This window comes from Nelusetta ayraudi, unplaced genomic scaffold (assembly GCF_046127955.1).
Source record: "Nelusetta ayraudi isolate G7.1 ecotype Tasmania unplaced genomic scaffold, CSIRO-AGI_Nayr_v1 ptg000131l, whole genome shotgun sequence".
NCBI lineage: Eukaryota > Metazoa > Chordata > Actinopteri > Tetraodontiformes > Monacanthidae > Nelusetta > Nelusetta ayraudi.
In genome coordinates this window covers 1,809,336-1,822,667 of record NW_027466181.1, presented here as the reverse complement: position 1 = coordinate 1,822,667, position 13,332 = coordinate 1,809,336, and the positions used below count along the sequence as shown (strand labels likewise).

General features: G+C 41.9%; 1 protein-coding gene across 1 annotated transcript; it reads left to right on the top strand.

Annotated features, from left to right (window-relative positions):
* Positions 1 to 13,085, top strand: ceacam1 (CEA cell adhesion molecule 1). Its single transcript, XM_076050983.1, has 18 exons — positions 1 to 307; positions 1,728 to 2,009; positions 2,674 to 2,940; positions 4,708 to 5,007; positions 5,722 to 6,006; positions 6,088 to 6,351; positions 6,819 to 7,094; positions 7,202 to 7,453; positions 7,790 to 8,062; positions 8,465 to 8,716; positions 9,208 to 9,483; positions 9,574 to 9,825; positions 9,980 to 10,267; positions 10,767 to 11,042; positions 11,133 to 11,384; positions 11,555 to 11,842; positions 12,309 to 12,560; positions 12,663 to 13,085. Exons 1-18 carry the CDS (start codon positions 1 to 3, stop codon positions 12,746 to 12,748), a joined length of 4,728 nt encoding a protein of 1,575 aa, XP_075907098.1. The 3' UTR covers positions 12,749 to 13,085.
* Positions 13,086 to 13,332: the final 247 nt, after the last annotated feature.

Genomic DNA, 13,332 nt, shown 5'->3' with positions numbered 1-13,332 from the left:
ATGTTGGCCTCTGGCACCGTGGAGATCTGTCCATCCGCAAGTCCGGCTGTGGTTGGCGACAACGTGACGCTCTCTCTGTCCCCTCCTGTGGCTCTAGCAAGCGGCGCCTGGGATGTGTCGGGCTCCCTCATCGTGGCCTGGCTGGGGACCCAGCAGGCCATCTTCCCCAGTCACGCCGGCAGGGCGTCGGTCGACGTCCTCACCGGGGCTCTCACCCTGAGCTCCGTCACGGCGGCCGACTCGGGGCTGTACGAGGTGCAGAGTGACGAGCCGCTGCTGAGGGCCAACACGACGCTCGTTGTCCTGGGTAAAGATTAAACTGTCGCTAAGAGAGGTTCATTTCTGATTGTTTTTTTTGTTTTAGTTTTTTTTAAAGAGAACTTCAGCTTTAAGCGTCATGTCATGGATTATGTTACATATACTGTATATGTATAGACAAATATATATATATGTATAGACAAATATATATATATATATATATATATATATATATATATGTATATATATAACCCATTAGAGCAGACAAATTGGCAGCAGACTGAATGTGTAAAATGCATACAGTACATACAATGATGTATGAATGGGTTTTCCATGCGTGACTTTTGCATAAAGGAATTCAAATGGAAGGTTGACATTGTTACGTAAGTATACTGACTAATTATCGCTGGATACAATGTAAACAAATATTACAATATTACATTGGAACAAAGTTGAACATATGATTTATCAAGCTGAATTTATTAAATTGATCATGTTTTACCTATGTGACAGGACAAAAGGAGAGCATACTGACTCACAAGGATTTAAAAAAAAGAACTGGGAGGAATGTTTGTTCATAAAGAGAGAAAAAAACGAGACTGCACTTAAATGTACTTAAAACAGGTTGTGGAGGAAATTCAAAAAGCAAGAGGCGTCTGTGACGTTTGGTTTGTGAAAGTCATTGAGGAGAGGCGGCAGGCAGAAATGTGCTGACGAGTTGTTGACACTACCCCTCTCACTGGATCAGGTTCCTGTTGAAACAAACAACCCTCAGCCCTGAACAATGAAACCAGCGAAACCAGACAATAAAAGAATTCCCACGTCTGCGGCCTGACATTTAGGCTGATGCCCTGACCAGCATGTCTTTTAAACCCTCAACCTGTCCGGCGAGTATATGGTGTTTGGCTGCCCTTCTGATCACATGATCTGTGGGTAGTTTCATTCCGTCAACGTCTACCTTCATCCCGTCACTTACCCGTCGTGCTTCGGTTTCAGGGACAGAGAGTTCCACCCTGATGGTTCAGTGAGTTCTGGAAAATCCCTCCCTCCCCCATACAAAAATCTGTCATGTGGTCTATCATGTGGGTTAAAGTATTCGGATTCTGGTTTAAAACAAAAACACAAGAAAACTTTGTTCAATAATAATTATCATCTACATTAACAGCAATTAAGTCATACATACATATTTGTGTCCCTTCAAAAATGCAATTATTTAATTAGTAATTGTAATTGGTCATTAGTGATTGTACTATTCAAATATAGAGACATTTAGCTTTAGAAATTATCAATTGTAATATATTAATAATCAGCACTTTAGAATTTAACTGTGTTATTTTGGAAGCATTAGACTCCACAGTTGTATGTAGTAGGAGTAGCCACAGTGTGTGCTTGTCAATATGCTGTTTCTCCATTTGTTTTTGTTTGCATCTACTTCAACCCTTTGCACACGGCCTCGTCTACTCCCACAGAGTCCGTTGCAAACGTGACCGTCCACGTGGAGCAAACCGGTCTGATGGAATCCAACACTTCTGCAGCCATGAGGTGCTCTGCCTCCTCCGGGTCGCTCCTCTCTTTCCTCTGGACCAATGGCAGCGCCGAGCTCACGGCCGGCGAGAGAGTCCGGCTCACTGACGGAGGCTCCGCCCTCGCCATCGTCAACGTGAGCCGCCACGACCGTGGCCCTTTCAGGTGCCGTGCGTTCAATCGAGTCAGCAACGGCACCAGTGAAGCAGTTTACCTCACCATCAGCTGTGAGTATTTATCAAAGTCACAGTTTACGGCACGTGCACAGTGTGAACCATAGATGGATCATGAGAACAGGATACTGGACTGGCAATGTGGCAACCAGCTGATTTTTCCCTGTAGTCACTTGAGGTACTGCAGCAAAAAAGATACCATGGGCCCAAAAAGGATTTTTCCCATAGACTGCAATACAAACATAAACGACTGACAGGACGAGTGTGACCTGAAACGCAATTCATGGCTAATCTATCTATTGTAGATTTTTTTCAGTTATGGTCTTTTAGCCGTTTAAAAAAATGATAAAGGCCAGAAATCACCAGGAAAGAGTTTATTTCCAGCGTGACGTCACAATGGCGTACATGCTGCTGTGCCTTAGCTCGTTCTGATTGGCTGACGTGTCTGTAAGTGACGTTCTTCAGAGTCGTTCTGAGTGGCCAAATAGACCATGTGACTTACAGAGACATGATGGAAAGTGACACTACTGCACACACTCCAGTGTCGCTTCCCATTAATGCGGAAGTCAAAAATTTTTTCTGTGTATGTGCTGGGTGAGCAACTTCATTAAAATGAATGGGCCGCCATCTTGGATTCTGGGGGCCTGGCGTGAACGTACTCCCTCTCCCTCTCCCCCCAACAACACCTCCTATCCCTTCACCCCCACTCCTTCTCCAGACGGTCCAGACAGCATGGCCCTGACAGTGAACGGCCAGAACTCCACCTCCTTCCCAGCCGGATCCAACCTGACCCTGCTCTGTTCAGCACAGTCCAGCCCCGCGGCTCAGCTGCGGTGGGCCGTCAGAGGCGTGCTGGTGGATGCCACCGGTCCGCTGCTGGAGCTGTCCGCTGTGAGCCGGGAGCAGAGCGGAGATTACACCTGCCTGGCTTTCAACAGTCACACCAGCACGAGGAGCAGCGTCACCAAACACATCCTGGTCACAGGTGGGTCCGTCTGCAACGGTGACGCCAGCCGAAATATTTCATCAGCATCCTTCCGGCTGTGCTGGTTGTCAACCCCCCGCCCACTCCCCAACCTCGCTGTATCTCCACAGAGTTGTCAGGATGTGAACAACAGGCCGCCGACCTGCAGCTCCTCACCCTGCTGCTGCTGTTGGGATTCCTCCAACTGACAGGCTTGCTGTGAGATTTGTATTCGTAAATAGATTTTTTTATAAATATAATATAATGGTATCATAATGATATGATGATAAGATTGTGATAATGATATTAATTCATGGTCACACACAATAAAAAGAATGATGCGCACAAACAGCTCAATAATTTCCTCAAGATTTTCTTTTTTTCATTAATTTACCTCAGATTACATTTACCTTTTAGACCTTAGATATAAAAAATATAAAAGGTATAAAAAGATTTAAACATTTTCATCGTTTTTTATTTCTTAATTCATTTGTATATTAATGTGACATAAACTATCACTCCTTCTCTTTTTTTTTTTACTTGTACAGCCATGATGCATTGTGTCTTAATGATATTTAGAAACATGATCAATGTTCAACGCTAAAAGATTTTAGCTGAAACATCAGCTTTCAAAAACAGCAGGAAAAGCATAAATTACTTCAGCAGTAACATACACAATGTGTGTGTGTGTGTGTGTGTGTGTGTGTCCGTGTGTGTTTGAAATCCTATTTGCCCTGCTGTTGAAATAGCTACCTCATATTTTGTTCCACACACTAGGTGAATATATAACAATAAAAGTGAAAGTAAACCTCATGTTTCTTTATTAATATTTATTTAATATTAAGAGAATGCTATTTTGTTGTCCTAAGGTGCAAAAAAGATGTGATTGTTTTTGATGAATTTTATTACAGCCTGAGGACTACTACTACTGCTACTACTACTGCTACTACTACTGCAAGTAGTTAAAAGACTGCTACATATTTATATTGTTGGTATCACAGGAACATAACGAGAGAAGTGAAACACAGAAAAATACTTTTTGCCATCTAAAAAAAAATAAAAAAATTTTTTCCAGAGGATCTTTATTTTATGGATAAATGTTGTTAAACAAAATATTCTATGACAAATTCAAATTCATTTTAGCTGCCAAAAAAGCTAATTCTGTTTTTGATGGCAGTCTTGATACAATTTCCCAACGTTCACACAAAGCACCTTTTTATCCTCCTCGGGCTGCTTAAAGGTTGCAGAGCCACTAAGGTTTACAGTAAATGGACGGTGTGATGTGTGCTGGTCAAAAGGACCCTGGCAAAACAAGGTGTGTCTTGGGAGGGAGAGGGAGCTGGCACAGCATTGGGAACCTTGCCATAAGCATTTACATAATAAAGGATAAAGGCTCGACTGGATCCACGGCACACGTGAGCTGGCCAGGGGGCGGCTGTCATCTTTTTTGTCATCACCACCGTCTAAATTTATCACACGCATAGGATGTTCCTTTAGATGAAGCTGGAATTTCTGAGCAGAAGGGAACTTTGGAATGGAGTCTCCAGCGATGTCTGTCTTTGTCCTGGCTCTGATGTCCTTCATAACCGGTGAGGCTTCTCGCAACTTTCAAGTACAAAAATCCTCAAAGAACTTCAGAATTTTGTTATTTTAAAAAAATCACTATCATGTGTTTTTTATGTATGTATAACACTATGGCAGATTTTTTTCAGATATGAGTTTATGATCATGAGCATTAATTGTAATTTGTTTTTTTTGTTTTTTTTGTTTTTTACTTTTGGTTTCTAGCTCCTGCCTGCAGCCAGAGCTTACATGCATCACAGAACCCTCTACCAGTGGGCAGCACTGTCACTCTATCCAGCGACTCCAGTGTCTCTTCAGGAGCCTGGCTCTTCAACAATGACATCATAGTCATGATATTCGGTGGAAACAAAATTATATCGGACCAGTGGAAGGAAAGGGTGATATTTAATTCGACTTCCAACCATACGTCGCTGGCCATAAGGTCTCTGCAGGTGGCAGACTCTGGAATTTACACACTGCAGGCGCTGAATTTGTTTCGCATTCAGTTGCAGCTTTCAGTCCAGGGTAAGACAGACTTTATCACTCTGCTCTGTGTTTGCTCGATCCCTTTGATCCCTCTGTTCTATGAGGGCAAATCAAACAGAGCTCAATTTACACCGGTTATTATGACCACCTTTGTATTGTGCCACGGTTGATATGCCAAACAAAAGAGCCGAGCAAAGTCGAGTCTGTGGAAAAGTACAAGCCAAGAGTCATCGGTCACCTTGACGTTGGCCATGCAAAACTGATCTGCCCAGCGATATTTAAGCACTAAATACATTTCATGTCTTAGTTTTCTTCTTATGGTCTGAAAATAAATTTTTCATCAGTACACAAAAGTTCTCCTTAGGAACAGTACATATGGCCCTCTGTTTTAGAAATACACAAAAACGAGGGGGCCACTCGGCAGTCTAGCGGCTGGGGATGTTGCCGCTAACCTGGGTGAGATGTTAATGAATTATGAGTGCCTGTTGTGACATCACAAAGGGCTTAATTCAGTAGAGCATTTATCAGAAGTAAACAATCGTGTCATTTGTAAAGGTTCAGATATTATTGTTTACAAAAAATGTTTGGTGGTTTACACATTATATGGGAAGAAACTTTTTAATATGTATTTATTTTGGTTTAATTATATAACATTGATCATCTACTAACATCATTTGGCAAAAAAATAAGAAATGATGCAGCAACCATTCATTTTAATAAACAACAAAATTCTCCTTGTTTTCCAAACTGAAGAGCCTGTTTCCAATGTGACTGTGAGGGCGCAGGCGACCAACCTCGTTGAGTTTAACGACACAGCAGTCCTTATGTGCTCTGTGTCCAACGGCTCATCCCCGTCTTACATGTGGCTGAACGACAGCGCCGAGGTCATGGCCAACGGCAGTAGCGTGCAGCTCAAAGATGCAGGCGCCACACTGATGATGGTCGGCGTGACCCGCAACGACATGGGGCCATTCAGGTGCAACGTGTCCAATGACATCAGCTATGAGATCAGTGGGCCGCTGTCTCTGAACATCAGCTGTGAGTTTCCACATGGCTTTACTCTGTGCAGCAGTTCAAGAAGCGCTAGAACTTACAGAAACCTCCACTTTGCCTCTATAGATGGTCCAAGTAACGCAAAGATGACCATCATGCCGATGAAGCACATCTACAGAACAGGATCTAACATCACGCTGACTTGCTCGGCAGAGTTCAGCCCCACAGTGTCCATCCAGTGGAAGTTTAACGGGGTGAGCATGAATCATTTCACTGCCAGCTATCACCTGGAGAACGTTACAGTGAGCAATTCAGGGAACTACCAGTGCCTATTTCACAACCCGGACACATCCAGGTTTGCCACCGCAAGCATATCAATTCAAGTTGTAGGTGAGCTCCTTTTACTTTCGCTATATTTTTTCTTTCTCCTTTTTCTTTCTACATATATGTATGAATATATGAACATATATGTTTATATAGTTTAGATTTGTGTTTAAATGGATGAGCAAGTTCTGTTTTAGAAAAAAAATATTCTTAATTATATTATTAGATTATCCAACTTCCAAGCGCACTGGCTTCCTGTTAAGTACCAATGTGCATCGTTCACGCCTCAGTTGAGAGGAGATTGAACATAAGTTTATGTGTTGACTAAGACTTAATGCATGCATTGACCTCTTGAGGTCTGAGCTACAAGCCAAGGTAGTCGCGACGTGATTGATTGAGCTAAGCTTATCACCTGCCAGTTGTTGGTGTTTCTCTAAAATCAAAAATAAGCATGAACTCAATTCTTGCAATTTTTTTAGTTTTTTTGATCAAGTGACTGTCAAGTAATAACAAATGTTCCCTTCATGCTGTAGCTCCAATCGCGTCAGTTGTCGTGAATGACGGAGGAAAAGCAGCCATCCTCCATAAGCCCTTCACTTTGAACTGTCAAGTAATGGGCGAAGTTGACAGTATTTACTGGTTTCTGAACGGCCAACTGCTTTCCGTCAACAACACATCAAAGTTGGTCGCAGACAACCGGACACTGTGTTTTTCACCAGTCCAACACTCAGACGAGGGAGTCTATTACTGTCAAGCCTTTAACTATGTGAGCAACATGACAAGTAGTTCCTACACACTACGGTTGAACTGTAAGTATGTTCATCACGTGTCTATAGCTCTCTGGGTTTTATTGATCAATTTAGCAACTCTTTCACAAGCTCGTTAACAAGCATCTTTATTCCTTGATTTCCTTAAGATGGTCCGATGGCTCCAGAAATAACAATGCCTACCATGGCCCTGACAGGAGATCACAAGACTCTGAACTGCACGAGTGCCTCCCATCCACCCAGTCTCATCACATGGCACTTCAACGATTACCTTGTGGCAAACGGCTCGGTGTTGGCCATTGGACCTCTAACATTAAATATGAGCGGGACTTACCTATGCATGGCCTTCAACAACGTGACAAACAACACCAGCACTGCCGACACAATGCTGGTAGTTTATGGTAACAGCAAACAGCTTGCGTCAGATACTTTGGAGGGAACTTCTTGTCCAGCTCAGTGATTACATCAGTAGAAAACGTTGTGAAACATTAACATACTTCTAAAACCAACATTTATAATGTAACTTGTCCTATTTAGAGTGAATCTTGAAAGTTGGTAGAGAGTGGAAGAAATATTTTGCCTTCTGCTTTTGCTAAGCCAAGCTAGCTGTAGCCTCGAAAGGAAACAATTCATGTTATGGCATCATCTAGTGTAAGAAAATTACTCTTACTTTGATTTTTTGATATCACTTTATAAATTAGTTTTTTGATATATTTTTTTTATTCATTATTCCACAGCTCCAGTCACCAGGGCATCAATACAGATTGCGGGAGGACAGCCAATCCTGAACCACACTTTTACTCTCACTTGTGAGACAACAGGATCTGTGAAGTCACTAATCTGGATGTATAACTGGTCCCCACTGGTCGAGGATAGCACAAGGATCCTCTCCATGGACAACACCACCCTAACCTTCAGTCCGATAGTGCGGACAGACAATGGAAATTATCAATGTGTAGCTTCAAACCCACTCAGTAACTACACGGGTGGATTCACACTGGAACATTTTTGTGAGTTTTACATTTCAATTTTGACAAATTCTTTACATGACAGATGGCCCATAGAATTTACACCCAATTTACAGTTGGAATTTTAGGCTGGAGAGTCAGAGGAATCTTGTTGACATCAAACTCACAATAAGACTGCCCCCTTTAATAAGTAGTAATAAGTTGAGAGAAAGGTGCGAAAGATACTGTTTAACTGAAAGATAGCCAACTTGAATTTGATGTCACTACCAGCGACAAGCAAAAGGAGCACATTATTATAAAAGTCTTGAAAATTATCAGTTAAGGCAGATTTTTTTTTTTTTTTCACATGACAATGCTCGAAGAAAACAGTTTAAGCTTTTGTAGTTCTGAGCACCGAGAGTAGTTTTCAGAAAATATTACACAAGTAAATCTCCATGTGTCCAGATGGGCCAGAGATGGCAACTATCATTGGGCCGAATGTGGTGCAGACAGGAGACATCGTGACTCTGAGCTGCGACGCCTTGTCATACCCTCCCAGCAACTACACTTGGTTCTTCAACGGCTCCACAGTGGCCAACATGTCTGACTTCGTCACGCCTCCTCTTACCATGGACATGAGCGGGATATACACCTGCATGGCCTACAACAACATGACGGGCAAAGACAGCTTCGCTTACACAAGGCTCACTGTTCACGGTGAGTGCTCACCATTGGAGAACGTATTGAACCAAGGAGTGACAATATCAACACCAGTGCAATGAGATCTATACTCCAATTTTTACCTTGCTATTGTATTTGCATTTATCGATCCCTCCGTTTTACCTACAACGGGGTTGCCCATAACTAGGACCAAAGGTTTTTTTTGCCTCCTCGTACGAAAGGATTGTGACAATACAAAATTACAAGCAGAACAAATTTCATAGAGGACAAACTTCCAGTGCGATATCAAGACAAACATTTTCTATTTATCAAAATGCCTTGGCCAAATTCTCTCCTGGGCTTTAACAAGTTAATCATCCACAAAATTGAATTCATTCAGAATTAAATTTGATAGCACTGAATTAAAAAGTATCGCATTGGTTTTGGTATTGGTATCGCTATCGGCAATACTGGCCCCTTATTTACTTGGTAACTAATTGATACCACACAATATCGCAGCTTACTTGGATGCTTGCCTTTGTTTACAGATGAGATAACTTCAGTGCAAGTCGTGGCGCCAGCAGAGCCAGCCATAGAAGAACATTGGTATGAACTCATGTGCAATGTGACCGGGGCCGCCAAGCATGTTTACTGGATGAAAAACGGCGAGCTCGTGCATGGGGACAACAGAACTTCTCTGCACATGGAAAACAGAACACTCACATTTTACCCGCTGGAGAGACATGACAAAGGATTCTACCAGTGTATGGCCAGTAATCCAGTCGGGAACATGACCAGCCCTTATTACCACCTCCTTGTGAACTGTGAGTACCACAACAACAACAGTCACATAATCATCTAAGTGGCTCATATCTATGAGCCACTATATATAATTGTCTCTTTTGCTTTTGCAGATGGACCTGAGGAGCCAATCATTTATGGCAAGACTTTCGTTGAAAATGGAAAAATAGCATACTTGAACTGCTCAGCTCTGTCCTTTCCTTATAGTTGGTATAGCTGGTGGTTTAATGGCACTGAGGTGGCCAATACTCCATGGATTCATATTGGTCCTTTGTCCTTTAACATGAGTGGAGAATACACTTGTGTAGCCTACAATAATGTTACAATGAAGAACAGCACAAACTCCATAATGCTCACAGTCATAGGTAAGGAAACTTTATATCTATCTATCTATCTATCTATCTATCTATCTATCTATCTATCTAACTAACTAACTAACTCTCTATCTATCTATCTATCTATCCATCTAACTAAATATCTATCTATCTATCTATCTATCTATCTATGTTGTGTTTGCAGAAGCTATAGAATCAGTGATGGTCACAAATGACTCAGTGCCCATAAACCATGAGAACTTCACACTCACCTGTGAGGTCACCGGGCCGAGCGACATGCTCTCCTGGATGAAGGACGGCATGCTCCTCAACATGAGCGCCAACGCATATGAAGGAAAAAGGTCCTACCGTATCGAGAACAACACACTGCAATTCACTCCAGTAACGATAAGTGACGACGGGGTGTACCAGTGCGCTGCCTACAACCGGGCTGGTAAACATCTCAGCCAGCCGTACGTCCTGCTAGTGAACTGTGAGTATTATGGGATTTAAAAAAACAACAAAAAAAACCTAGGGGTTTTCACTAAAGCAGGAGTGGGGTGTTTTTCTCTTCAGAGTAAAATTTGACCGGATCAGTATGACAAACCAATGGAATATGCATTTACCTTCCTAAAAGACTTTGTGTCTGGTGGGAGACTAGACGAGTTGCGCACTAGACGAGTTGGTCACTGACATTTAATGAAAGATAACAGATTATTCTGCCATTGACAGCATTATAAAAATTGTGGAATTGAAGTTTTCATGCTGAGGCAGAATAAAGACTACCAGTAGAATAAAGAAAGCACCACAGACTTTTAAATTTAGCAGTAAGCAAATGAGTTGCAAAATTACTCCACTTATTTACATACTTATTTAAATACTATTATATTTTAGTATGATCAAATTACCTAGGTTTTTTTTTTTTTCCTCCTCAGTTGACTAAATTACACAGCTCTCATCAGAACTACTTGAATGCTTGCCTTTGTTTACAGATGAGATAACTTCAGTGCAAGTCGTGGCGCCAGCAGAGCCAGCCATAGAAGGACATTGGTATGAACTCATGTGCAATGTGACCGGGGCCGCCAAGCATGTTTACTGGATGAAAAACGGCGAGCTCGTGCATGGGGACAACAGAACTTCTCTGCACATGGAAAACAGAACACTCACATTTTACCCGCTGGAGAGACATGACAAAGGATTCTACCAGTGTATGGCCAGTAATCCAGTCGGGAACATGACCAGCCCTTATTACCACCTCCTTATGAACTGTGAGTACCACAACAACAACAGTCACATAATCATCTAAGTGGCTCATATCTATGAGCCACTATATATAATTGTCTCTTTTGCTTTTGCAGATGGACCTGAGGAGCCAATCATTTATGGCAAGACTTTCGTTGAAAATGGAAAAATAGCATACTTCAGCTGCTCAGCTCTGTCCTTTCCTTATAGTTGGTATAGCTGGTGGTTTAATGGCACTGAGGTGGCCAATACTCCATGGATTCATATTGGTCCTTTGTCCTTTAACATGAGTGGAGAATACACTTGTGTAGCCTGCAATAATGTTACAATGAAGAACAGCACAAACTCCATAATGCTCACAGTCATAGGTAAGGAAACTTTATATCTATCTATCTATCTATCTAGCTAGCTATCTATCTATCTATCTATCTATCTATCTATCTAACTAACTAACTAACTAACTAACTAACTAACTCTCTATCTATCTATCTATCTATCTATCTATCTATCTATCTATCTATCTATGTTGTGTTTGCAGAAGCTATAGAATCAGTGATGGTCACAAATGACTCAGTGCCCATAAACCATGAGAACTTCACACTCACCTGTGAGGTCACCGGGCCGAGCGACATGCTCTCCTGGATGAAGGACGGCATGCTCCTCAACATGAGCGCCAACGCATATGAAGGAAAAAGGTCCTACCGTATCGAGAACAACACACTGCAATTCACTCCAGTAACGATAAGTGACAACGGGGTGTACCAGTGCGCTGCCTACAACCGGGCTGGTAAACATCTCAGCCAGCCGTACGTCCTGCTAGTGAACTGTGAGTATTGTAGGATTTAAAAAAACAACAAAAAAAAACCTAGGGGTTTTCACTAAAGCAGGAGTGGGGTGTTTTTCTCTTCAGAGTAAAATTTGACCGGATCAGTATGACAAACCAATGGAATATGCATTTACCTTCCTAAAAGACTTTGTGTCTGGTGGGAGACTAGACGAGTTGGTCACTGACATTTAATGAAAGATAACAGATTATTCTGCCATTGACAGCATTGTAAATGTTGTTGTGGATTGAAGTTTTCATGCTGAGGCAGGATAAAGACTACCAGTAGAATAAAGAAAGCACCACAGACTTTTAAATTTAGCAGTAAGTAAATGAGTTGCAAAATTACTCCACTTATTTACATACTTATTTCAATACTATTATATTTTAGTATGATCAAATTATCTAGGTCCCCCCTCCTCAGTTGACTAAATTACACAGCTCTCATCAGAACTTCCTCTTTTTGCAGACGGCCCTCTGAGCGTGAACATCTCGGGTCCCACCTCAACAGCACTGGGCTACATCGTGACTCTAACCTGCAGCGCCGACTCTCGGCCAGATGGAGTCTTCCACTGGTTCTTCAAAAACCGTTCGTCATTTCTGCACGCCGGCCCCGTCCTCACAATGCCAGAAGTCGAAGCAAATGACGGGAAATACATCTGTGAGGTCTGGAACCCGGTGACCAACATCACAATGTACACAATGAAGGACGTAACTTTCGGTGGGTTGACAGTTATATCATATCTCGTCACTGTGTAACTTTTGTCTGAAAAGATTGTTGTTTTTTGTTTACTGTTGTTATAATTCTGCCCCTTTCTTGTAGGTCATGCGATGCCTATTACTGTTCCCTCCATAGGCAGCCTGTTGACGATGGCTGTTTTTGCGCTGTCCTTCATGTTGCACAACTGATTTCTTCACACGGAGGAAGTCAGTCTAGCTGAAGAGCTTCTTGCGCCCCCTACAGTCAACTAGACGCACAGAAACGCTAATTTTAGAAAGAGTGCTGTGGATAGCCAATATTTTTAATGCTACTAAAATGCATAATGGACTGATATCTGATTTTAATATATACATATATATATATATATATATGTTACACTAATTTCAATAGGTTCTAATGTTAATGTGATAGTTGTTGCTTTTTACCTAATTATTGAGACTACTAAATGATACTAAAATGTATCGCAAACAGTACAAAATGAATATGATAAATCAGTCAATAAAATAATACTCACAGTGAACGACAGCAGGTTGTGGGGGTACTTTATTAACAGTGAGTGCAAAAGGTGCCGCAGAGACTCATTCTAGAAGCGTATCATTTGAGTTGAAACCACATACAGCGTTGCAAAAAGTGAATACACGTTTCCTCGTCGCAGGTGGAAACAAAAGAAAAAAATTACATTGGGGCACTGGGAAGAGAACTCCTGCCAGGTTTGGAGAAAACACTGCACATCCTCAGATTCCACTTTTTCTCCTTTTGGCAGAGGGTTTTC

Bases quoted from the DNA above. Each gene is read 5' to 3' on its own strand.
- ceacam1 (XM_076050983.1), top strand. From the start codon at position 1: ATGTTGGCCTCTGGCACCGTGGAGATCTGTCCATCCGCAAGTCCGGCT. The intron at 8,717-9,207 runs GTGAGTGCTCAC...CTTTGTTTACAG, and splicing joins CACAAGGCTCACTGTTCACG to ATGAGATAACTTCAGTGCAA. The intron at 9,484-9,573 runs GTGAGTACCACA...TTGCTTTTGCAG, and splicing joins TTACCACCTCCTTGTGAACT to ATGGACCTGAGGAGCCAATC.